The sequence below is a fragment of the Rhagoletis pomonella genome, unplaced genomic scaffold, assembly GCF_013731165.1.
Source record: "Rhagoletis pomonella isolate Grant_MI unplaced genomic scaffold, Rhpom_1.0 Rhpom_scaffold_00001, whole genome shotgun sequence".
NCBI classification, from domain to species: domain Eukaryota; kingdom Metazoa; phylum Arthropoda; class Insecta; order Diptera; family Tephritidae; genus Rhagoletis; species Rhagoletis pomonella.
Genome location: NW_023458555.1, coordinates 40,406,703 through 40,431,453, shown reverse-complemented (window position 1 = coordinate 40,431,453; position 24,751 = coordinate 40,406,703). Strand labels below are relative to the sequence as shown.

At 35.1% G+C, this 24,751-nt stretch overlaps 1 protein-coding gene across 1 annotated transcript in view; it reads right to left on the bottom strand.

Moving 5' to 3' along the window:
* LOC118744152 (chromatin-remodeling ATPase INO80) overlaps nucleotides 1–24,751 on the bottom strand; it is a 123,563-nt gene that overhangs the window by 56,435 nt on the left and 42,377 nt on the right. The window contains exons 11-14 of the mRNA XM_036476940.1: nucleotides 21,191–21,349; nucleotides 18,655–18,757; nucleotides 16,063–16,160; nucleotides 10,774–11,107 (exon numbers count right to left, since the gene is read on the bottom strand). Of these exons, the coding sequence (XP_036332833.1) occupies nucleotides 10,774–11,107; nucleotides 16,063–16,160; nucleotides 18,655–18,757; nucleotides 21,191–21,349 (694 nt within the window). The remainder of the gene's footprint in view (nucleotides 1–10,773; nucleotides 11,108–16,062; nucleotides 16,161–18,654; nucleotides 18,758–21,190; nucleotides 21,350–24,751) is intronic.

Sequence of the window (24,751 nt, the reverse complement as noted above, 5' to 3'; positions counted from 1 at the left end):
AAAAAACTCATGTCTTTAAATGAAAACATTACTTTGGTTTAAATAAAACCGTAATGTGGGAAACGCTTACTTAAATTTAATTTCAAGTATTTAGTTTTACCATATTTTTGTCACAAAAATATCAACTAATTTTAAATAAATATTTATTTTGTCACTTTATAATAAAAATATAAAAAGAAATTGAGTTTTTCTAAAAACTTTTAAAATATTTTGTTAAGCTTTTTTGAGAACAGGGCTTGTCAGAACCGGTTCTTTAAATACTCGGAACCGCACATAACTAGTTCGAAGGCGGACGTCGAAGAACTATGGGCTATGGAGCAATTTTGTAGGGCCAAATCTCCAATCGCTCCTATTAGGTATGGATATTAAAATTGTCAAGGATGGGAGATGGTTGCAGTTACAGTCTGGGTCAAGAAATTAATTGTGGCGCTAATTCTAAGAGGAAAAATCTAATGTACTCTCATTTAAATGATCCTTTTAGTGCAATGGCAAAACTGCTTCCAAGCAATTCCCCTAAAAAAATTGCAGGCAGAAGTATGAGTGACGTTTAAAGAGCGCGGATGGGAAAATTTAAATTTTTTATACAAATTAAAAGAAAAAAATTATGAGCAATTTCCACTCATTATTACACTATTTGATAATTGAAATCAAGTTCGCTTAATTGTTCTCATACAATTTTGAGCAGTAGTCACAAATTTTCATTGTAAATTAATGACAAAAATTCAAAAACATAATAAAAAAAAAAAAAAAATTAATAATTAAAAAATACAGTGTCCAATTAGAGTAATAACCACTTTAGAGAGACGCTTGCTGTTGCTGTATATCTCATACAATTGTATGTGGTAATTATTATTGCTGCTGTTTGACATTTTCCCTCGCTATGGGGGCCAATAAGGTGTAAATTTATGTGCATAAGTGTGCGACCCAGTGCGTAGAAATGTACGACTATACAATTGGCTAACAGTGTACTATAGTTGTTAGTGGTTTAACTGCAATTTTTTTAATCTAACTTAGAAAAATTATATATGTATGTATGTATGTACGTATATGTAGTGTGTGACTGCTGTAAGAGGTACAAAAGTCAGGCGATTAATTAATTGTTAATTTTAACAATTTTCGCGTACGCATTTGTGCATTTTTATCGGAGGCAATTTTTATTTATGACATAAGAACTTATACAAAAGTCCTCCATACATACATTAGACCATACCACCCCACAAGCAAACAAAAAAATTCGCCGTACACCCTTGAGTCTAAAGTATTTTTGCAAGGCATTTTCGAAAATATATATTTTTTTGCCGACGTTTTTTTGCATTTTTCGATCAAACCTGCATACAGCAATAACACATTTTTTTGGAAATAATTATACAGGAATAATCGATAAGGGCGTATTGGCAAAGGTTTAATACTTTTTGGCGAGCTTTAATTTACTGACGTTGGGATGGTACGTTTGGGCGATGAGAACTAGAATCGAAATACTTCCTTAGTAAAAGCTTAATTATTGTTAGCGAGCTTTAATTTACTGACATAAGGATGGTACGGTAGGGTGGTAGGAATTGAGATATATATATAAAATACTTTAAGATCTGACTGCAAATGCCGAAGATATAACGAAACATTGAAAAAGGCGACAGTAGGGGTCGGCCAAAAATAAATAATAATTTTTTTCGCAATTGCCTTGCAAAAATACTTTAGACTCAGTGGTATACGGCGAACATTTTTTTCTGGTGCGGTCTAATGTACATACATACATATTTGTGTATGCGTGTATGTGAGAGCACCCCTGCATTAATTTGTTAAACATCTGTCTAAGGTGTTTCTAGACGTTCTCACTGCAGTCACGGCTAACAATGTCTACAAATTTCAGTCATGTTCAACAAGATGTTGTAGATATGTTGTACTTGAAAATATTGTATTAAAATACAATTTTGTTATAGTTTTGGTTTAAACATACGTATGTATGTACATTAGAGCGGGTCTTGTTGTATGGAAGATTTTTTCGACTTTGAGCGTATAGCTCAGAAGATTCTACGAGCAATTCTAAGCAAATTTTCCGAACAAAGAAAGAAAGTGTCGTAAAAAGTCCTTAAAATTAAAAAAAAAAATACTTTAATGTGTTTTTTTTTTTTATTAGGAATCCATTTCTGCATTAATCTTTTTCTTAAAATTTCCACCAGGGTGCAACAATGAAAATTTTCGCATTTCCTTTGAAACCTATTTTCGCAATTTGGCGAACTCCAAATTGATTTTAGACCTATGGTTTCTTCGTAAAATTGTCTTAGAATTACGCATAGAATGCTCAAAGAAAAAAAATCACCCGCCCTAATGTACATATATTATCTACGATGCATCACTCTATACAAAAAAACGGTTCTGTTTTCCATATAAATATAAAATTTATTATAGATATTTTCAAACTCCTGCCAAAATATTTCAGAAAAATATTAAGATTTACTTCTGCTGGACCGATTCGGAAATACTTTCAAAACTTTCTTTATTTTCACTGCGTTGATAAAGTTCTTAAACAATTTCGTACAGAAATTTTAAGCTTAAACTCTATCATCTGAAGTGATTTTTTGTAAGAAATATTTTTTTAAATAATTTTATGTAAGAAGTTTCTCTTTTTGGAGGCTGGTGTAAAGCTTAATATTTTGCTGAAATATTGTAACAGGAGCCTTAGAATATAATAAAGTTTATAATTCCCGTGGAAAAACCACGAATTTTTTTTTGGTAAGGTGTACTAATGTACATACATAAATATGTATCTATTTGCAGATATGTACCTACACTTATTGTGCCTAATTGTGTGACTTTAATTTGCGGTTGTAAAAAATTTGTTATTTTGATTGTTTAGCTTCAGTCAAAACGTTCTAATGGATCGTTAGCACTCAGCTGTGCTCAACTTGAACAATTCTTCATTCCAAGCAAGCATACACATAAATATTTCTCTATTTTAGCATTTTTTCTCATTTGTTCTCCACTCTTGTTGCTACATACTAACTTTTTTTTTTGTCGCATGTTCTCTGCTTGTCATTGAGCTTGTAATTTATACCAAATTATCGTGTCAAACAGCAAAGTAGGCGAGGATCTTTGACATATGCGTAACCACCACCAACTGCAACAACAACAACGGTGTGGAAATGGGCGCAAATAGTAGTTCCTTTTTTTGTTTTGGTTTAAACTTTTTTATGTTGTTCTTTTTTGACTTGTGTATGGCTTGGTCCCGCCTTAGAGAATTTTTTTTTAGTTTTATGACTTTTTTTCCGTTTTCCTAATGCAACTGATGTTTTATTTGCTGCCTACTAATGACATACATATTTAGCAAAAAAACATATCGAATATTTGATAAACTTAAAATATTTCATAGACACTTTAATGATGACATAAATGCAACTATTTCGAATTTAAAAGCTAAATGTATGTAGTATGCATTACAAACGGCTGCCGAGCTCTCAAGGTCGGTTTATATTACAAAACTCATTAAAATAAATAAAAAAGTTGCGTATATTGAATTGTTTAAATTTCTAGAAATTATTGCATACTTGTAGAGCACACAAAGCACATACGGCTAAATAGCAATACTCACACGTATGTATTTGTTACTTGGATAATAATTAATCTTGCAAATTATTAGTTAAATTGATTAAAGTTAAAAGAGAAAAAAAGAATTTTAGGTTTATGCAATGAGGATGTTTACACTGGCAATTGCTGATTTCTGCATAAAGCTATCTCGTAAATCTGAATAACTCTTACACTTCTCGCCATTACACACACATAAGTTTCTTAGATGAAACCGTCTTTTCTATAATCAGCCTGGCAAGCTAACCGGAGGAATATAATTTTAATTTATAAATAAGAAAATTGAACGCAAAGGTAGTCAACGAATAGCCTTTCTAATGATCCCTTAAATTAAATAGCAGGCACTTGCAGGTAATTCGTCACACGCTACCCGAACATCCTTGTATCAAAGAAATCATTATACAGAGTGCCCAAAAGTTGAGAGAAATGGGCCTGTGCAATAGGTGTCTGCGAACGATTTCTGCTTTTAAAAACCCAAATATTCGCAAAAAAAATATTAAACTTCCCAAAAGAGATAATTAAATTTAAGAATTTTATTTCACTTGCACTATCAGCTATAAACCAGAGACCCAGAATAATAATTATTCCATGCTGGAGTTATAAGAAAGTCATTCAAATTTTCGTAAGAAATATAAAAGTATTTTGATAATAATTACGTGTGAGAGAAATTTTTTTAAGTCATCGATAACTATTATTTTAAGACTTACATATATAATAAACGTCTTTTCATACTAATTATCAGCGAGATAAATATTTTTAAGTCTTCAAAGGCTTTTATTTTGAGACTTATATTATAGAAGTCTTGTCATAATAATTATGAGTTCTTAAAAAATTTTTTTGTGTCGTTGTTAATTCGGGACTAGTTCCGGCCCAGTTCCGGAACAGTTTAAAACTTGTTGGGGCATAGTGTCGCTCCGTTGGGGACTAGTTTGAGACTAAGCTCCAACTGGACCCAAACTCGCCCCGAACTGGTATAATATAAATCTTAAAATAAAATTCTTTAAAGCTTAAAAATTATGTATTTTTAGTTCAAAAATGGAACACAGAATGGTGTATTTGTAAAAGCTGGCGCAAAACTATTCACCCTGCTGCGAAAATATGTGTTGTGCATTCCCTCATAAAGCACCGAACACAGAAAAATACAGCAGTTCTGCGTATTACAAAAATCTTACTACAGATATGTCTTTAAACTAGGGCTAACGCTGAACCCAGACAGATATGAATAAACTATGGAATCAGCTCTATTGAAAGACGCTTTTGGCTTAACATTTACACAAAATAAAATAAAAGGTTGTGCCATCTAAAAAAAAATTTTTTTGGGATATCTTAGATTTATCTTACCTAATACTACGGTTTGATACTATCACACATATAACAATCATATAACAATCAAATGAATCTTTTCAAATTCGTCTTAATATCAGTTAAAATTACTGGGCTCCCTTATAATAGCTGCAATTCCACAAACCAAATTAACGCGTTCTAACAATGCCACTTTACCACATCGGCACATGCAATCGTTGTTGTAAAGCTGCGGTACTAGACAAGCAATTGAAATTTTCTTTCGCAGAAGTATGAAGCAATTTGAAAAACAAGCGTGTCAAAACGAGACGCAGTCACAGTAGATTCCACAGCAATAAATTAAAAAATAATCTAAACAAACACAGAAAAACACAATGCATGTTGTGTAAAAGAAAAACAACAACAATTGCAAGCGCAGCAGCAGAGGAATAGCACTTGCAGCAGCAGTCGAGGCGACAATCATCATAACAAGAGCATTTTGCTTGAACAGCAATAGCAGAAGTAACAACAAGAACAACAACAAAAAAATAATAACAATAGCAGTACGCGCATAATAGCTGCGACACGCCAACGAGGCGAAGAGAATCGAGCGAACGCAAGGAAGCCAGGCTAGGCAGCCAGGCTAGGCAGCTAGGCAAGCCAAGTGGGCCGTTAGCGCGTCCAAACGAAAGACTTAAGCAACGAACGCACGTTTAAACACTTCATTTGAATGCAGCGACGTGCGGCTGCTGAGTGAGCGAGTGAATAAGTAGATATTAATTTGCTTGTTTGTTTGTTTAACTTATTTTAATATTTGCTGGCGATTGCTGTTAGCTGTGCAGACGCATTTTTCACATAATTGCAAATGGTAAACAATGAAGAAAAAATTGAAAAAGTAGAATAGTAAAAGAAAAAAACTAGGAAAATGTGGAAATGGAAAATCTGCATTCACAAATTCAAACAACACAAATTGAACAGTGCGGAAGCAACGGTGGCGGCAATGCGGCCGATATGCGCTTAGATGTGTAGCTTAATTTTATGTGCGGCATGGAGGAGAAAGAGCGGTTGGTTTTGGCGGCAATAAACCGTTGAGGCCACTGAGAAATATTTATGCGTCAGCTGAGAAATGCGCCAACTATGTGAGAACCGCTTGAAGGAGCATAAAGGGGCAATGCTTGATTGAGTGAGTGAATGAGTAAATGAATGACACACTTTACAAATTAATGCAAAAAAAAACAAAAAGTGCAAAAACAATGAAATACTATAAATAAGAGAAGTAATAAAACTTACTTGTTACAAACAAAAAAACACAAGTCGAGCAAATGCAAGCAAATGCTTGTTACAATTCGCTGGAAAACGAATGCCAAATCTATGGAAGTTTTTAGTTTTTTTGCTTTGCTCGTAATCCTTGTCACGGCTTAAATAAAAAACTGCAGACAAAACAGCCAATCAGTCTAAGCGGCGATTTTCACGGTATGCGAAGAAGAAAGAGTAGATAAACTACAAATCAAATGGAAAATTTAGAGCACAAACAAAAAATTGTGAAAATGTACGCACATTCCTGATTAGTTTGCAATCAACAGGAATTCAAACAAGCATTTGATTTTTTTTTTAGCTATTGGCATTTTAGTATCTATGCAGATAGGAAAACGATCGAAATGGCAAACGATTCGAAAGCGGTTGCAACTAGAAATGTCACTCGAGCCATGCGGGCATTGTAAAATATTTTTGGCTCGGGCATGGAAACTGAACTTAAAATTTATTCAAATTCAAATTCAAAAACTGTATATGGTATATAAAGAACCGATGAGGGTTAAAAGAACTGTAAACACGTTTAAGACTAGTAGAGACCGTTGTGGTAGCTACAGGTGGATAGAATAAGTAAATAAATTAGGCACGATTGAGAAACCGTTTTTAGGAAACTCTATGGAGATATCACTGTTAGAGAAAAGAAAGCTACTTCTATAGTACGAAATATGTTATACCCGAACGAGCTCGCAAACATCAATACGGATTCGCAGCTGCGTTTGGTGGCATTACGATGGGCCTACTTTTAATCCACAACTAGAGTAAGTAGGTATCTTTTCTTCAGTCATTTCAGCATTACCTACCTACCTAACCTATGCAGTTAGTCGAATTCCTCTCGCACAAAAAAAAGTCAAAGTTAAAATTATGCAGGGATTAACATCACTTAAGTTAATTAAAAAATGGTTAATTTTTGCCAGCATTTGAACTAAACTTTCTAAGCAACCCAATAATGTAATGAATTTTAAAGTTTTAGTATGAAATTAAAATTGCATTCATTGTTTAATATTTTTTTTTTGTGTTTACTAGCTGTTAAACGTTGGTTTGCTTTACGGGAATCAAGAAAATTAGCGTTTAGCGACAAGCCCAATTGCAAAAAGTAATGAAACCAGGTTACAAATGAGACATTTGCAGATAAAGAAGACATGACATATATACACTCGGTAAAGCATTTGTATTAAAAACAAGAGACCAATACAACTGCAATAAGCAAGCAGCTATTGCGCGATTATGATGACGATTTCGTCGTGTACAACAAGCAAAATGGGACAAATTTCCCAGTAAATTTTGCATACGACTAATAAAAGAATTGACGACACTATCAGCAAAATGTCGGTGCAAATTTTAAGTTGTTGTTCTCATTGTTGCAAAGACTGCTGTCATAAGCCAATTTGTAAGCTACAGCACTTTCGCATATCGCCAGCCAAAAAAAAAAAAAAACAAGAAATTAATAAAAAAAAACAATATACATATAAATAGATGTGCCACATACTGCAGAAGTTAAGTAGTCAAATTGTTGTTGTCAAATGCAAAATGTACGATGTAATCATCACAATTGTTGCACTTTTTATTGTTGTTGTTATAACCAAATTGTACGCTCTATGTATATATGTTGTTAATTGTCAAATGTATTTAATATGTTGCTAAAAGCGATTTGGGCGCAACACCGGCTACAACAGTTTTTGGTAGTTTGTTGCATCCTACTCGTTGTGCCACAAATGTAGCAGGTACTTGCATACGTACATAAACACATAAGCTAAGTAAGTATGTAACACATATTGGCAAGTAAGAGCAACAACAATTTGGAATTAATCAGATTTATACATGCTGCGCACAGCCAGAGTGTGTGTGTGTGTGTGTGTTTGTGTTTATATAGCATGGGCACAATTGACAGATTTTGTTTAACAATTTTTTTCAGCAATTGAGAAATCAATTTTATGCACAAACAAATTCAAATATGTATGTACATACATATGTATGTATGTAATAAAATATGTTTCCAATAAAAAAGGCGAATAAATGTACATATGTATATAAATGGAAAAAGGAACCGGCATACAAAATAATTGAATTACAAAGTGGTTGAGTGTGTCGGGCCAATTGCTTTGGTGACCATAGTCAATTTTTGTTAAGTTCAAATTGTTAAAATTAGCAAAAAATCTTTTGCCCGCAGCTTCGTATAAAGTTGCATAATTTAGCAAGTCCTCCTAATTGCCTAATATTTAATTTTTTTTAATACATTCAAGGGCTTTTCAAATAGTCTTTAGTTATTAGCACCCCCTCTCTTCCCTTGAAATGACTTTTTTTGCGGAGTCTTTTAGCTGTGTGACTCATAGATTAGGTGAAATTCGGCGGCAAACGCCTATGGGACAGCTTAGACTCAGGGTTCTTTGCGTCACCGCATGAGAGTTACAGTTATCCCTGTCAACTTAAAAACCACTGTTAATCAACAAGAAAATAGAAAAGCTCCTAACATTCATTGCTTTCAGGTCATATCAACGAAGAAATAACTGTCAAACACTTTTGTTCTCTGTTTTTCTATTGGCGAACAATTGTAGAAGTGATGATGGAGTTCCAGCATGCTCCCAGTTTATTTGTGTTTAAGCCAAACACGCAATGTTCGGCAAGAACTCCAGTCCCTATCGCCTCCATAACAAAATGTTTGAATTTTTTTTACAGCATGTCGGATAAATTATAAGTTTTTCGATTTGAGGAGGTTTGAGCATGATAAAAGTATAGTAAGGTAGAACCGCTGAGAGTCACTTTTAAAATTCTTGACGTTTCCAAACAATTTAATTTTTAAATTTACTCACACACACATTTTCATTTTCAATCTCAAGCAACAACAATTTCGAACAATTTCATTTTTTTATTTTCACTTTTATATGATTTTAAAATGTTGGCAAACTTAAAAAAAAAAATCATGGCCGACAAATTGAGAGAACGGTTCTACCTTGCTATATTTTTATCATGGGTTTGAGTATATTGATTTAAAAAATTGTGTAACTTGTTTTCTGTTTGGTTTACTTTACCGACGTTTTGAGTAAATTTATTTAAATCTTATTCAAAAAAAGAGGTCAGGCTGCAATTTTCATGCTTTTTGTTAGTTGCAGTCAAAACCACATTTTATAAAAATCATACTTCGAGTTCATAAACAAGTTCTTACTATCAATTCGATATTTGAAATTTTTTGGTATCCCGGGATCTTAAAAACACTGGGGATTTCGGGATTAGCATCCCTAGCACGACAGGGGCACTCAGATTTGAATAAGTTCATTTTATCAAGTGAAGTCACAACAAGATACATAATAAATTTGAGTGTTTCCGATAACTCCTTGAATTCAGAAAACCTCGATGACAGAATTCATTACCAAAGAAGACTCATCGGTGCCTTTGTTTCGTCTAGTTTTTCATGTAAGTCCAAATCAAATTTTAAATTTTTAAGTTTGGGAAACATTTGTAGTTTTTGGAAACAATATCTTTACCAAAAACTTTCAAAAGCCCGAATGAGATCTATCATAATTATAACAGTTTTATAAGCGCCTTGAAACTTTACGTTCAAATTCAATTCAGGAATTGGGTCCTCAATTAACACCGTGCGAAAAATTATTTTGTTGCGTATCATTAATGGCACGCGTGCCTTTGATTCGCCCGCCCTGCCTTAGATGGAAATGAGATAGCAAACTGGCTTGAAAAAAAAAAAAAAAAAAAAAAAACAGCAAAAGGCCAAGGAACTGACAGTTTTCCTGATTAGAAAAATTTGCGTAAAGTAGACTGCACTTAGAATTGGTTAATTTAAAGGCGATCGTTACTTAATATACGAAAGTGGTAAAGTAAAAAATAATCCCAAGAGGCTACAAATTCCGAGATTATTAAGAAGCTTTGTGAGGCGTTGTCATCTCTGCACCCGAATTAGGCCCAATAAATGGCACCTGGTCACCCTATCGCACGCATAGTGATTGTGTCACAGTGACCAGCCTCCAGTCTCTGCACTTGCCAGCTAGAAGCCGAAATCACACACATTTTTTATGATGTACTATTTCGATAGAAAATGTGGCGTATGAGCATTGCAGCAACAGCAGAAATAACAACAACAGTATTTACAACAAATACAATATTAACAATACAAAAGCGCATACAGGCATACTGAAAGTAATGTGTGTAAGTAGCAAGTTGCGGTGGCAACCCACAGACCTACTAACTGAAATAAATCTTACAAGCATTAGATTTTATTTTTCCATTTTTTTTTTCTTGCGAATTTTGCTACCAAATCTGCTTGTAGCAGACAGGTACAATAAATGTAAAGCTGCAGTAACAGTAAGCAGCCAACAGAGTAGAAGGAATAAAAAAGTAGAATTTGAAGAAAAACTTGCCACAAGCTGATGGCATTCTTGTGCAAATCAGGCGACAGAGTGGGATACAAATAAATGTATTCATACATACATACATACATACAACAAGATATTTATGTATATGTATGTATATTTATGCATGTTGTAATGGGTCGTAGTTTTTTAGTTGAACAGTAAATTCTTGTAAAAATCTTTGGAATTTTAATAAAAAACAAAGACAAAATGAAAAGAGGTAAAATGTTATAGCGGTACTCACTGGGCGATTCAGCACCATGCAACGGACTCTCACAGTCCACAATCAATGCCTCATTATCGGAGTCGTCGTTGTGCGAAACGGTGGTGGCGCCGGGTACAAATGGTTCCATATTGCCGCCTGTAGCTGTGGCAGCGCTAGTGCACGGACTCGAGGTGCCCGATGTGGCAGCTACATCGATAGAGTCATCATCATTTGTGGCGGCGGCTTCCAATTTCGGTCGTTTAGTAGCCGGTGAGCTGCCGATGGAGGAATTGGCGTCTTCAGCGCTAATGCCGCTGCTGTTCGCTGCTGGTATAGTAATGCCACCTGGTTGTGATGTCGCCGCCGATGATTGCTGCACAGAAACAAATACATATAAAAAGATTAGTAAAAATTAGAATAAAAAGAGGTTATTGTAATTTAATGGTCTGGCGGTGAAAAATTATTAAAAAAAAATTAATATGAAATCTGTTTCAATTAGGGAATTCTATCAGCAAATTCTACTGTAAATAGACTTTAACACGTGAAAAAATACACAAGACTCTTTTCTTGGTGCAATATAGTTAGCATGGCTTGTGGAACGTGGATAAGCAAGCAATTCAATTGTATCATTCCTTTAACTTGTCCCCTGCTTTCTTGCTCTTGCCCAGCTGACCTCTGCCTATTTTGCATACTACATCCTAAGGCACAAATATACGAATATATACCTCGTTTTATATTTCCTTACAATTTTTTATTTTGCGCTCCTTTTTTGCATGCATTCATTTTCGCATAAACAAAACATTCAGTCAATTTGCCATTGCAATAATACTTTCCGCTAATTTGCGTTCTACAATGGTTTCTTTGTAGCTGTCATTCACGTCCAACCAAGCATAACTGTTGGTTGCGTAGAACGTGTCATAGCTTAAGGAGCACACCATAATAGTATTTAGAATTGCGTGAGTACGTGTGAAAGAGGTTCTCATAGCAAATAGGGAGCAATGGTTAAAAATCCCAAAAACAGAGAAATTTTAATAGGGAAGTAGAATACTTTGAAAAGAAGTTATGCAAATATTTAGCTAACAAAATTTTACAAGAACGCCTCGAGCTCAGAGAACTTAAAAACAATAAATGTTGCTATCACTAAAAATAAAGAACACATTTGTGCGTTAAGAATATAAGCTAAAATGTAAATAGGTAGACATTGGAGAGCAATTAAATAAATACAAAAAAAATCGAATTATAAATTAAAATTAAATATATTGAAGTACATTTTCGCATTCTTCAACAAACCACAGTAATCGGATTTCAGTAAGTGCCAAAGAAGTACTGGTACGACGGAAAAGAAGTGCTCGCGGGCCACACTACGGAAATGAAAATTTCATCGATTCATTTCGAGTTAATTTTATGCCGTAACAATTTGTATTACGCCTCATTGGGTAAGTAAATCCTCATTCGTTGTAGTATTCTTATTCGTTTGTTGTTGTTGGTGTTGTTGTTGCTGCTGCTGCTGCTATTATTGTTGTTGTTGTTGTTGCTGTTGTTGTTGTTGTTATTGTTGTTGTTGTTGTAAAAGCATACAAATTCTCCAGAGCTTTTGGGAAGTGACACTGCAGTGACAGTCCTTGGCCAGATATAAATCTGAATCGTTCCGACTACGTAGACCCGACTATCGTGGGAACACATTCGTCCTCATATTCGACTTAACATTCGTTTTCGTATTCGACTTTGAATTCGGTTACGTATTCGTCTTCGTCTCCGTTTGCATTTGTCTTCGTATCCATATTTTTTCTTTGAATTCGTTTTCGTGTCCCTATTCGTCTTCATTATTGTCGTTGTTGTAGCGGCTTACTCAGGGATGAAACGATACCATGCAAGTATCGACACCTTTACTTTGAAGTAGTATCGAAATAAAGTATCGATACCTGAAAAATATAGGACCTAAAGTATCGATACCTATTCATATCGATACTTTTGGTTATGAAGGTATTCCTTATAAACTAAATGAGTTAATTTTTTTTTCATACGTTAACTATTATCTGGGCATACTAAACTCCAAACTATATGTTTAATGATGGTTGGTATTTAATACAGGCAGTTGATTTAAAAAGATAAAAAGAAAGCTAATCTCGTTTAGGAAAAAAATTAGCTTCCTTCTTTTATTGTACTTTCCAGGAATATAAGATTTCCGTTAAGTGGAAATGTATTTTTATGTCTAAAATTTAAGAGCAAAAGATCTAAATAAGATAGTTTCAAAAATATATCCTTTTTACTTCACCTGGTAGAAAAAAATTCCACATACAACTGGTAGTGTGAAGAGAACAGAAACAAAATGATACTGATGAAATTTTACTAAGGCTGAACCCACACCGAAGACAACAATGTTTGTTGGTGTCGTATAGAGCACGAGTGCATTATTTACTTTCTATTCCGAGACTCTTCACATACCGGACATTCATTAAGTACGTCGGAACTCATTATGCTTAGGTATGAGTTAAGTCCGCTGCAGTAGTAGAAGAACGAAGTTGAGCAAGTGCGGTGCATGTCTCCCGAGACAGCTGAACCTCTGTCCAAAATTGGGCTTCGAAAAACGAGAAATTTCTCAGCAAGACGAATTCATACAAGGTGGAGTTACCGGAGCAGCTGATTACAAGACAAATTATGCTGGTTGTTTGTTGTAAACTTTTTGTGTTATGATTCCCATCGTGCGTATAATTTGTTAGTGTAGCCTTTTCATTTGTGCTGCCGCTAGTACCTTGCATGAATTTGCCTTGTTTCCCAGCATTGTGCATTGTATTTATCGTGCCATCGATCGAATCTTGGCACCGATTTTTTGAGCAAAAATCGCTCCCTATTCGACAGAATGCATTTGACCATGAAATGGCAACTCTTTATGAACGTAGAAGAAGGATGTGGTGGTCACTGACCTTAAACACTCTTTTGGAAAGATTTTTGATCGCGCAAAACATTTTATTTAGTCCGCAGAGGTAACATTGACTTATGCAACACAAAACTGTGGTTTGGAATTCCCATTTATAATAATTTTTATAATAATTTTCTCATCTAGTAACAGATTTACACAATATTAGTTAGTCTTTAAGTATATACCACGTACCCTAGGCTGGGTCTACTCTTTTTAGAAACCAGTCGCGCTATTTTTTCAGCTTATGGCATTTTGTTATAATACACAAACGCATTTACATACATTCATTCATGATTTTCAGGGTCTTGAACCAACAAATAAAAGAAAAATATTTGCAATTCAAGGTAGGCCAACGAAAAATTCATTTTCTTGCCATATTGTCTTCAGCAACTTCACTATTTATACTTAAACAAATGACCAGAAGACAGTGACAGCTCCACGTTGGCGATTTCCTCCCCCTACTTGGTTTTGTTCATTGCAGAAACTGAAGACTCATTGTCAGTTAAAGTAAGTACAAATATAGTATAATCAGTGTTCCATTGAACGCACAAAATCATTTAGCGAAACCGATGAGTAGAATAAAGAAAAACAGACAAACAAATATTTCACGAATAAGGCACCTTAAGGACAGAGGCGGTTCATGCGGGTGGCGGAAATTGCGGCCACCAGGGGCCCCGAATTCGGTGGTGACGGCGAAAGACGAAAGTGTTTTCTGATGAGAACCAGAGGGGAAATCGCCTAAAAAATGAAGACGTCAAAAAAGAAATTTGTTCTTGATTCATTCAATGTACTTTGTGACAATCTAATAAGAGAAGTTGTTCGTATTAGGGAAAGCATACCTCTATATATTGAAAATCTAGATGTATGTTTTCTTCGATTCGGTTCAGTTGTGTAGAAATGTATAAGGTTGGCATATATGATATTCATTTTCATCTTTAATTGTAGAAATGTATGCCTTTTTTGAAGGGAGGAAATAATACCGATGAACTCCGTTAAGAAATGAAGAATGTTTATTGTATTGAAAATAGAAGTGATTATTTTCAATTTCTTCAGTGCTTTTTTCGACTATTTCAATTAAGGGGGCCTCAAAATTGCTTCCGCCAGGGGCCATAGGTCTCCTTGATCCGCCTCTGCTTTAGGGGTTTCCAAAGTACTGGAGATAGCAAAAATAGTAAAAAGAAATAACACTTAAAACGTCTTCCGGCCAGAACCGAGCATAGAAGGGGACTCCAAATCGCCAAGGAGAATAAGGCAGAGAACTTTAAAGAGCAAATAAAATTGTTGCAGGTGGAAAAGGGTTGATGGTAATAACACAGCAAGAAATCAATGAATGACAAAAGTAATGAAAAAAAGAAAGTAAAAAATTAAAATATAGGAGAAAAACGCTCAAGTGAAAAATAAGCATGAAGAAGAACACAAAATGAAAGGAAAGAAAAGTAAATACTAACCATAAACCATAACTGGCACAAATACTGGGGAAGAGTTTCGTCGTTAACGCACTCTAAAGTGATACAAATAGAATGGTTTTTATGCGACTATGGCAATATCATTGCGTTGTAAGCGAATCACGTGACCATGACGACGAAGACATTGAATATGAAGGGGGAACAAAATACTCAAGAAGAGGCACAGACACAGATGAAAACAAAAAAAAAAACAACTACAAAAAACTAGAAACGCTGTGGCAGGAGCTGCACGTAGATTCTGCTTTTATTAAGAGCTTAAACGGAAAATTGAGACTGAACAGAGAAGAAAAATAAGATAAAATAAAGACAAGAAGAATCAAGCTGAAAAAAGTTTAAGTGTTTTGTACTTCCACAAATCCACCAGTTATAATAGCAGTTTAAAATGAGCAAAGAGTCAGCGGAAGAAACGCTTAAGAAACCTAATTTCTTCCAACTCTACAGCAGCAAGTGTAAGTAACCGCATTAGACCGCAGAAAGAAGTGCGCTACTTAAGTGGCAATATGACATCGCAAGTAGGTACTCATACTATATTTTAGATGGCTTTGAAGTGCATTATAATGCCTGGCATTTGATGCGCATGCGCCACACACTTTTTCACGCTTTAATGCTATTAACACTATCGTAACGCAGCGATCGCGCGGCAAGTGGCAAGTAGTGCAGAGCAAACTCTATTAACTCGCTATGCCATGCCATGCCATGGATTTTGTTCCATCTATACAAATGCAGCTATTTACAATGGTTAGCTTCCACTTTTTTGCATTTGGAGGAAAGGCATGGTTTTGAGATCGCTGCTACATGTGGGCTGTGTAAGCGATTGATGGTAATCTTTCATATGAAAGCCTATTATCAATTTAAAGTGAGTATGGTTACATTTTACAAAATAAAATGATTGTTTATATATGTATGTATGTATGTAATGCAATGAATGATTTTACTACGCACCTTATTTGGATTACGCTGGCGTTTCTTATCGTTGCTTATGCCGGGCATATCTTTGTTTTGGCTGCTGGCTGGCGCATCGGGATCAATTTTTTGGCGATCTGTAAGCAGGAAAGTGAAGGATACGATTTAGTGAGGGGTATGACTTAAGTAAAATTTATTAAATTTTAGAGCAATTTACTCATTTTGTAATTTATATAAACTAAATATGTGGCCAAACCAATTTAAATCAAATCAAATCCTTGCAGTTAATTGCTAACCAAAGATCCTATTAAAGAAAAATGTTGACAAAATACCTCTTCGTTTGAGTTATTTAAAGATATTAATGTGTGTGTCGACGTCGCAAATGTCGTGGTGTACTGGTAATTTCCATAGGAAATGCTTAATGGAGTCTACCTCTCCCTTCTATTTACAACTAGTTAACAACATGTTGGAGGGGCAGCTCTGATCCGAACCTAATCCTAATAAGTAGTGCATACATACATATTCACTGGATGAACCGTATTTTCATTGTGGAGAGCTTCGTGTTCTTCGTTAACCGAACGATGGTGAGTTTGAGTCCACCAATTTGTATTTATATTTTCTGGAAGTCTGCTAGATTTTTGAGAGCAGAAATAAGCTTGGAGCTGCTTTCCGTGTGCGCGCACTCATTGTGCGTGGTACCCAAGAAATTTTAGGGATATTCGAGATTTCCGGGCAAGTATTTGCTGCTAGCTTATAGGTCCTACTCGCGTTTAGACCACAATCGAAGGAGATTGGGATTGAGATTTAGACTTAGATTTAGATTATGATTAAGGTGAAGATGTAGATTACTACGAAGACGAAGATTAGACCAAGATCAAGATGAAGTAGAAGTATTTGTTCCCTTTCGTGCAGAAAAATACTCATATCTTTTCTATGGTGAGTTATACAGGCAATAGGAATAAGCCTAACTTCAGTCACGCGTGGGACCCACATAAAATTTGTTATATTGGCTTTAGGCTACAGATTCAGTACCGCATGCAAAGGCCATCTTGCGCTGGCAAGGTAGAGAGAGTCCGTTCAGGTAGATAGCACAGCTCTCTGATGTTCAGGCGTCTATATACTCTGACTGAAAACTTTTTGAATTACATAGGGCAAAGACTCTCAAGGTCCGAAATCAGAAAGCCTATTAGGCTTTCTTGGAAAGTCTTTAGACCCGTAGTTGCCTTATACTATTTTTTTTTTCTTTTCCTACTAAGAGTAGGAAGGTTTTTTTATTGATGCGTATTCTCCATAAAATACTGGACCAAAAAAGCTTCGCATAAGGCGACGTGTACCACTGCTCTGCCTCGAGTGAGCTTTTGGCTAACCGCAAGGGTTTGGATAGTTTTTAGGGTGGCGTTTAGATCTATAGTGTTTTTTTGTGAGATAGCGAGAAAAGTTCAATGTAGTCATCCAACAGTAATAAATTTACTCAAAAAATAGAGCCAGGATGATCGTTTGGAGCTTCAGGCTAGAGTTGGAACAAGGAGAAAGACATCTTCACGAACATATGATTTTATTTATTTGTTTAAAGGATCGCTTTAAAGCTAAGTGTACACGGTAGAGAAAAAATGCGAGATTTAGACAAAAATCTCCCTAGAGATCTAGGGGTCTAATGTATGTACATATATGTTTATAGATATGTAGAAATGCATTCAATATAAAGTCCGAAAAAAATCTTAAGTTATTATCGGTTTAAGCATGATACAATAATTTTTAGAAGGTAGTTTCACTTAAAAATTTTTGATATAAACCGTGTCTGTGACAAACACGCAATGTGGCCGCTGCTACCATATAGAACTTGGGGATTATCGCTTGTTATTTTAGATATTTTTTAACAGAACATGTAAAGATTTATATGTTTCATAACTGATCACTTAATTTTTAATATAAATATACGTATTTTATACATACATTTTTGCCACTGCTAATCACATGAATAAAAATCATAAAAATGAAAATATAACAGCAATATTTCTTGTTTATAATGGATTAGATCCATCGCACACCACGGACTTTATCAGCCGCCAATTTAGATGTGCTCGTTAGTCTTTCCATTGCACCACAACTTATTGGTCAGAGCGATTAAGCTGGTGAAGTGTGCGCACCTCCATACATTTTCATGTACATATTTCAAGCGAGCCCTACCATTTAAATAGGCGGCCGATAAAGTCTGTGGTGTGCGGTGGCACTTATAGCTGTGTCCTTACATCTATTCCGTGTGTTGCAATATCCACGAAAGCAGCAGTTAATTTTTTATGAAGAAAATTATTACAAAATATTCGAAAATTTCTCTACTTACATATATGTTTGGCTTTTCTTTTTTTTATTTTTCCAACGTCAAAAACTGGATTTTTTTTTTGAAAAAGTTGGTACAACAAAAAATACGAAACACGTTTTCTGTCAGATAGCTAACATGGCGGATAAGAAGAAGGGAAACTACCTTCTAAACATTATTGTGTCATGGGTTTAAGTATGTTCCGAGTACTTTAATTATTTGAAATATCATGCTAATATTTTAGAGCGCATTTCATTTCAATTATACTTTTTATTATTTTCAGAATGGTTTAAAAATATGCTTAAAGTACTTACATTTCAACTCAGTTTCCTCATCATCCAACAGTAATGAAACCACTTCCTTTGGTTTGAGTGTATCGGGCTTGAAATTACCGCCACTTATAACCATGCGTTGTATCTGAAAAGAAAAAAAGGGAAAAAAGTATAATAATAATTCAAATGTGAAGTTTTTAAAACCAGAAAAACACAGCAATATTTTGCCAAACATAAATTCTTTTAAAGCTTGAATGAACTAATAAAATTTGTCTTAAGAAATCGTTTTAAGAAAGAAGAATAAAAATGAATTAAAGGTGTTTTAAGAATAGAAATATTTTAGAAGAAATAACATAAAGATACTATTGAAGTGCTCGATATTATGACTGAACTGGATCAGACATGATATCGAACTTTACAAAAACAAGGAACGATACGCTATCGTCATTTTTTCATACGTACAAAATACAATTTTATTTACAGGAATGATATCTTCAGATATACATATATATATTCACAAAGGAATTCCCCTTTTGAAGAATATATATAATTTTCCTAAAAAATGAGCAACTCCTCCTAGATAACAAAAAAAAAAACAATCCCTTGTCGCTTAATGACGACGGAAGGCGGAAGGCGTAACAGCGGTGTCGCCTTCAACAACATTTAAATTGAGAAATTAGTTTCCGGTGTGGAAAACTGAAAACTAAACCTATAGTGAAAACAACAAAAGCAACTACAACAAGAAACCGCCGCCAACAAAAATTAAAAAAAAAAAGACAGAACAGAACAGCACAAGCGACAAAATTTGATGAAAGAAAAGCAGATCATTTTACTGCTGATCATACAAGTGATCGTCGTGTTGCATGCAACCAAAATCCAAACACATGTGCAACACAACGAACAACAAAAGCAAAAATTGTAGCAAGAAGCGGAAGAAGGGACGCTTGGCGGCGGCGACACGCTAAAACGCACGTGCCACGCATGGCAATGAATGCGGGCGGCGTGCACTCACATCCCGCATTTCCTTAAGTTCTTATGTACGTATATGCTTATGTAAGTATGTATGAAAGTAGTTCGCTTTTTAAGTGATTTCAATTGTTTTTGTGCGCTGGCAATTTGAAACTTTTTGCGGTTATAAAAAGTAACTAAATAAAGACAACAGATGTAGTAAATAAATTAGGGTGGTTCAAAAAAATATATAAGTCGGAATTTTTCTACCTCACCCCCTAGGATTGTTCAATATCGAAAGGTATTTTTTTTTAGATCAAAAAGTATTTAGAGTCCGCTCAAAGCGCTCAAAGTTTCCCATGTTTTTCTAAATGGGGAAAGAACAATTTTTCGTACAAATGGTATAGAATCACTGAAAATCAATATTTTTCAATCGGCAAACTCTGTTTTTCTGCAGGAGCCTTCAAAGAGAAATACGCGATTGTTTGTATAACTATTTTTTAGAGTCAACTGTTTTTATTGGCCCCAAAAACATGCAAAATTGAGAAAAAATTGCAACTCTGTACCTAAATTTGTAAAAGTTTAAATTATACAATATTAGTTTATTTATTGTTAGAATTGCTATTATTAGTTTTTTTGGTTGTAATTAGTTTAAGTGGGCATGGAAAGCTGCAGGATTTAAAAAAAATTTGTATTTTTACATTTCTTGGGAGACCCATAAAAATAAGTTAATATTAAATGAAAAGTAAATAATTGGTTACTATCCTTTGAAGTCTACTGAAAATAAACTGAGTTTGCCGATTGAAAAATATAAATTTTCAAGGCTTCTTTAGCATTTCTACTAGGGCTGTGCGATTAATTGATTACTCAAAATTTTAATTAATCATAAAGTAAATAACTTAATTATTCGATTAATTGGAAATTATGATTACTCAAAAGTTCAGTTACTCGAGTAATCAAGATTTTTGATTAACCAAAAACAAAAATATTTGAGTAATTTGCTTTATGATTAATCAACATTTCGAGTAAAATGAGTAATCAACATTTCAACTCTTTACATATGTATAAAGTAGTTAAAGTTCCTTGATACTTTGAAAACAACGTTTCTGTTTTCAAAAATTAAAACGAAAAATTTTTTCATATACAGAATGTAAAAAAGAAAATAAGTATTTTCCAAAGGAAACTCTTTTAACGAGCAAAATTATTTTTTTGAGTAATCATATATCAAGTAACTCGATTAATCATCGTTTTGAGTAATCAAAATCTTGATTACTCGAGTAATTGATTAACCGAATAATTGATTAACCAACTTGCTCGAGTAATCGAATAATCGCACAGCCCTAATTTCTACAAAAACTTTTTTTTTTATTTAAAGTACATAAGAAACTTTGAGCAATTTGCGCGACCTCAAAATTTTGTTATTAAAAAAAAAATAGCGCCTTTTCTTTTGATATAGAACAATTTCTTACCACTACCATTGAAATTCGGATCTTACTTTTTCCCCTTGCATTTTTGTACCACCCTGATTTACATACACTTGTAAAAGTACTCAGTGGCAAGCTGTAAGATCCGATTCTATATGCTTAATATTATGTGTGGTAAAAAAAAAGCAAAAAAAAAACATACTCACCTCGCTCTTTTCGCGCGCACGCTGCAAGATCCTCTCCTCAATGGTGCCCTTGCAAATCAGCCGATAAACGGTCACCTGTTTCGTTTGGCCCAGACGATGCGCACGATCCATGGCTTGCTGATCGACAGTCGGATTCCAATCGGAATCATAGAATATTACCTGAAATTAAGAAGAGTTTTAATTACTTAGATGTGTGTGTTAGAAATAATTTAAGTTTTTAAATAAAACTACGACCGGTGAGTTGGAAACTTTAGGACCTAATGTCTTACAATAAGTTGTTAAATAATATTGATTCGTCCAGCGCCCAGCCAACTGAGGCAGCTGCTTTGACCACCCATAGTCGACTACCGGCGAAGAGGACTGTGGAACTTTACATATCCATTTGGTCGGGAACAGTCCTATGATCTCCGGGGTGTCCTGCCTGTCTAGTTAAGGGCGCTCAATTTAGTCTATAGGCCATCAGTTTCCTACAATGTTACTCTGTTCTGGAATCCAAACTATGTAGCTTGATTTGGAAGTAGTCTCAGTCGGCTGAGAAAAAGGTTAGGTATTCCCAAACCACTTTTTATCGCACTGTTAGGTATTACACGGGTACGTAGACAGTCGACTGTCTCCCTTATAGCAGCTAGAAACTCACTGGAAAAATCCGAGAAACTTAAAATTCAAATTATGGACAGCAACAATTTAACTTGGACACATCCGTGAGTATGTTTACATTGAACCCTTGAAGGAATGTGTGTCGAGAAGGATCCAATCGGAGCCTGCCCCGAGGTGCACGTATCAGTTTCTTTAGATATGAATTCCACGTTCCGAGTGCTAATACGGCGGGTTGAAGGAGAAACCAGTTTTATGGCGGTGCGGAGTGCGGCATTACCCGCAATGTCTACTTGTACGACGTTAAGGATAGCGCAAGTGTAGAATTACCCCGGACCGGAGCTCATTCCTACTATGGCATAGGCCTTAACTTCAGGTGTAGACTTTCCTAGTGAACTCCAACAGACAATAACCCCCTACAACATAATTTCATTACAGTAGAAGCCCAACCTTTTCCCCATGATGATTTTACAGCTATATAGAAGAAATGATGCTTCTTTAACTCGCTCGTAAATAAATAACTTCCAACAAAGCTTTCTTTCGAAGGGCACGCCCAAATACTGGACCATGTCAGAGAACAAAAGAATGATCGAGGGACCAATATTTAACTAAGCAATGTACCGACGAAAAAAACCTCTTTGGAAGAAACTGGATGGTATTTAGTCTATTAACAGATAGCAAAGCAGTGTCCTTCGCTTTATTTGGAAGTGATTCGAACGTTTTTATTTCAATGCTCTAATTAACCATTTTGACAGCATTGCGCTTATTATGATGTGCCCGTCCAATTCCAAACTAAACACACAAAATTGTGTCGGTTCTAAAGAAAGCGTAGCCCTTACCAGGTTTGATTTGACAATTGGAGTGCTATTGGCAAGAATACCGACTGTCTGAGGAAAAAAATAGTATTGCTTAAGCTTCATGTAAAAATCCTATTTATCGAGATTCTATAAACCTCGTAGATACGTAGGACTTTCCCCAATACAGCAAAATATTTTGGACCCGTTCGCGTTGTGTTGAATAGCCTCTTGTTCGGCCACTTGATATTTCCTCCATTCTATCTTTGATTATCCATTGATATCTCGATTAAATCCACGACTTCCGAAAAGAAAACAGAATAACCGGAAAATGCAGATCTTTCAGTATGACGAAGATGTATTCGAGAAAAGGATATATGTATTCTTATTAAATTTTGTTGTCACAGGAGTTTGTTACAAAATGTTTCAAATATATTTTCTTTGAAATTAATTTAAGTGCTATGCGAATAAGAATCTATTAATGCACATCTGCATTTAATTCTATAGATTGGTGGAATATTTCGAAATTATTTTCTTAAAAACTTTTCTAGGAGCCATATGAATTTAACACAAATTTTTGCTTTTAATATATATTAGAAAATACTATATTAATTTGGAATTCATGTAAATTTAGTGATAGATAGCGGGACCCACGAGACCCGCCATACAAAATCTAAAAAACGTTGGTATGGGCGGGTTCGAGACCTAAACCTTTAATGTCGGGATGGGCGGGATCGGTATTGAATATTTAGTCCCGCGCCTATCTCTAATTGAAACGCAATGTCAATGTCTGCATTGAAGTCGATGCTAAGTATCATGTATGTGTGTATATAGTGGACTGTCCCATTCTATAAAGGGTTTACAGTATGCAATATCTCTCTCTCGCTTCTCTCTGATATCTTACATATACAATACATGCAATGTACTTCCATAAAAGTGTCCTTCTCAAAACATTCTCATTCTGAGACTGCCGAACCTAACCAGCTAGAAAAATTGGGACTTAAGGGGTCATTAGGGTGTCCTAAAACTGTTCATAAATGAACCGAAGCTGACTTTTATAACGCCCCACAAGGTAATAATACATGAAAGAGATACCTGTAAGACGATAACCGCCTTGTTCAGCGAGGGATCTCAGGTTTGGTACACTGATGGGTCCGAACTTGAGAATGGAAACTCTTGGGGCGGCATTTGTGGACCTAGATTTCAACAAAGCGATGGGCATATGTATAACACACCATATTCCAGGCGGTAAGTTTCGCAATTGAAGTCTGTGTTCGCGAATGTCTTCGCTGAAGGACTAATGGCGCAACAATAAGGCTTAGTTTTGAATAGCAGAGTTCTTATAATTTTTATCGTCATGAATTTAAAGACTCAAAATTCACTATGTTTGTCATTATGGAGGAGTTGCAACAAAGCTACATAATGTCATTGCTATATCTCGAGAACTTAAAAATTGTGGAGCAAATGGGAGTCAATGTCAGCTAAATACATTGTAGATTAACGACAGCAACTTATGCCAACAAATATTGCACAATTTACGACTTGCTATAACAGACAAATAAATAAAAAAGAATTTATAAGTAAAAAATGCCAAAGAAAAGGAATGAAGATGAAAATTTGGAGAAAAGCTGCATAGTGCCGCTTCGAAGAATGTATGTACGTACCTATATTAAAATCTTACTTCAAGTACATATGCATCTACAGCTAGCGATGCGCGCGCCAACAGGCCGAATTGGCAGTTCCATTGGCAGTTCCATTTGCAGCCAAACGCCAGTTTACGGATAGTTAGCGAATAGCTCAGTGACTGGTTGAGCTGATAGTGGATTTAGTTTCCAGCTGGCTCTGGCCATAGTGTTAGTGCAAACCTCTTGTGATTTATGCATGAACACTTGCGGAATAATTTATCAATGTCAATGGCAAAAGCGCTGCCAAAGCAGAATGCAATCAATGCAGTCGAACTGATGGTGAATAGAAGCCGCAAGCCACTGCTGGTGGGGGGAGGCTATTAGCCGGCGAGACAATGCCGCCAAGTAAATAGTAGTTGATAGTGTAGTTAAACATGTGTTTAAACTTCCCACATACAAACACACACATATGAACAACTGTAGGATTTAAGTGACAAAGCGCAGAGAAATGTGCAGAGAATTTGAGAGGAAACGCGGAAGCGCCAAAG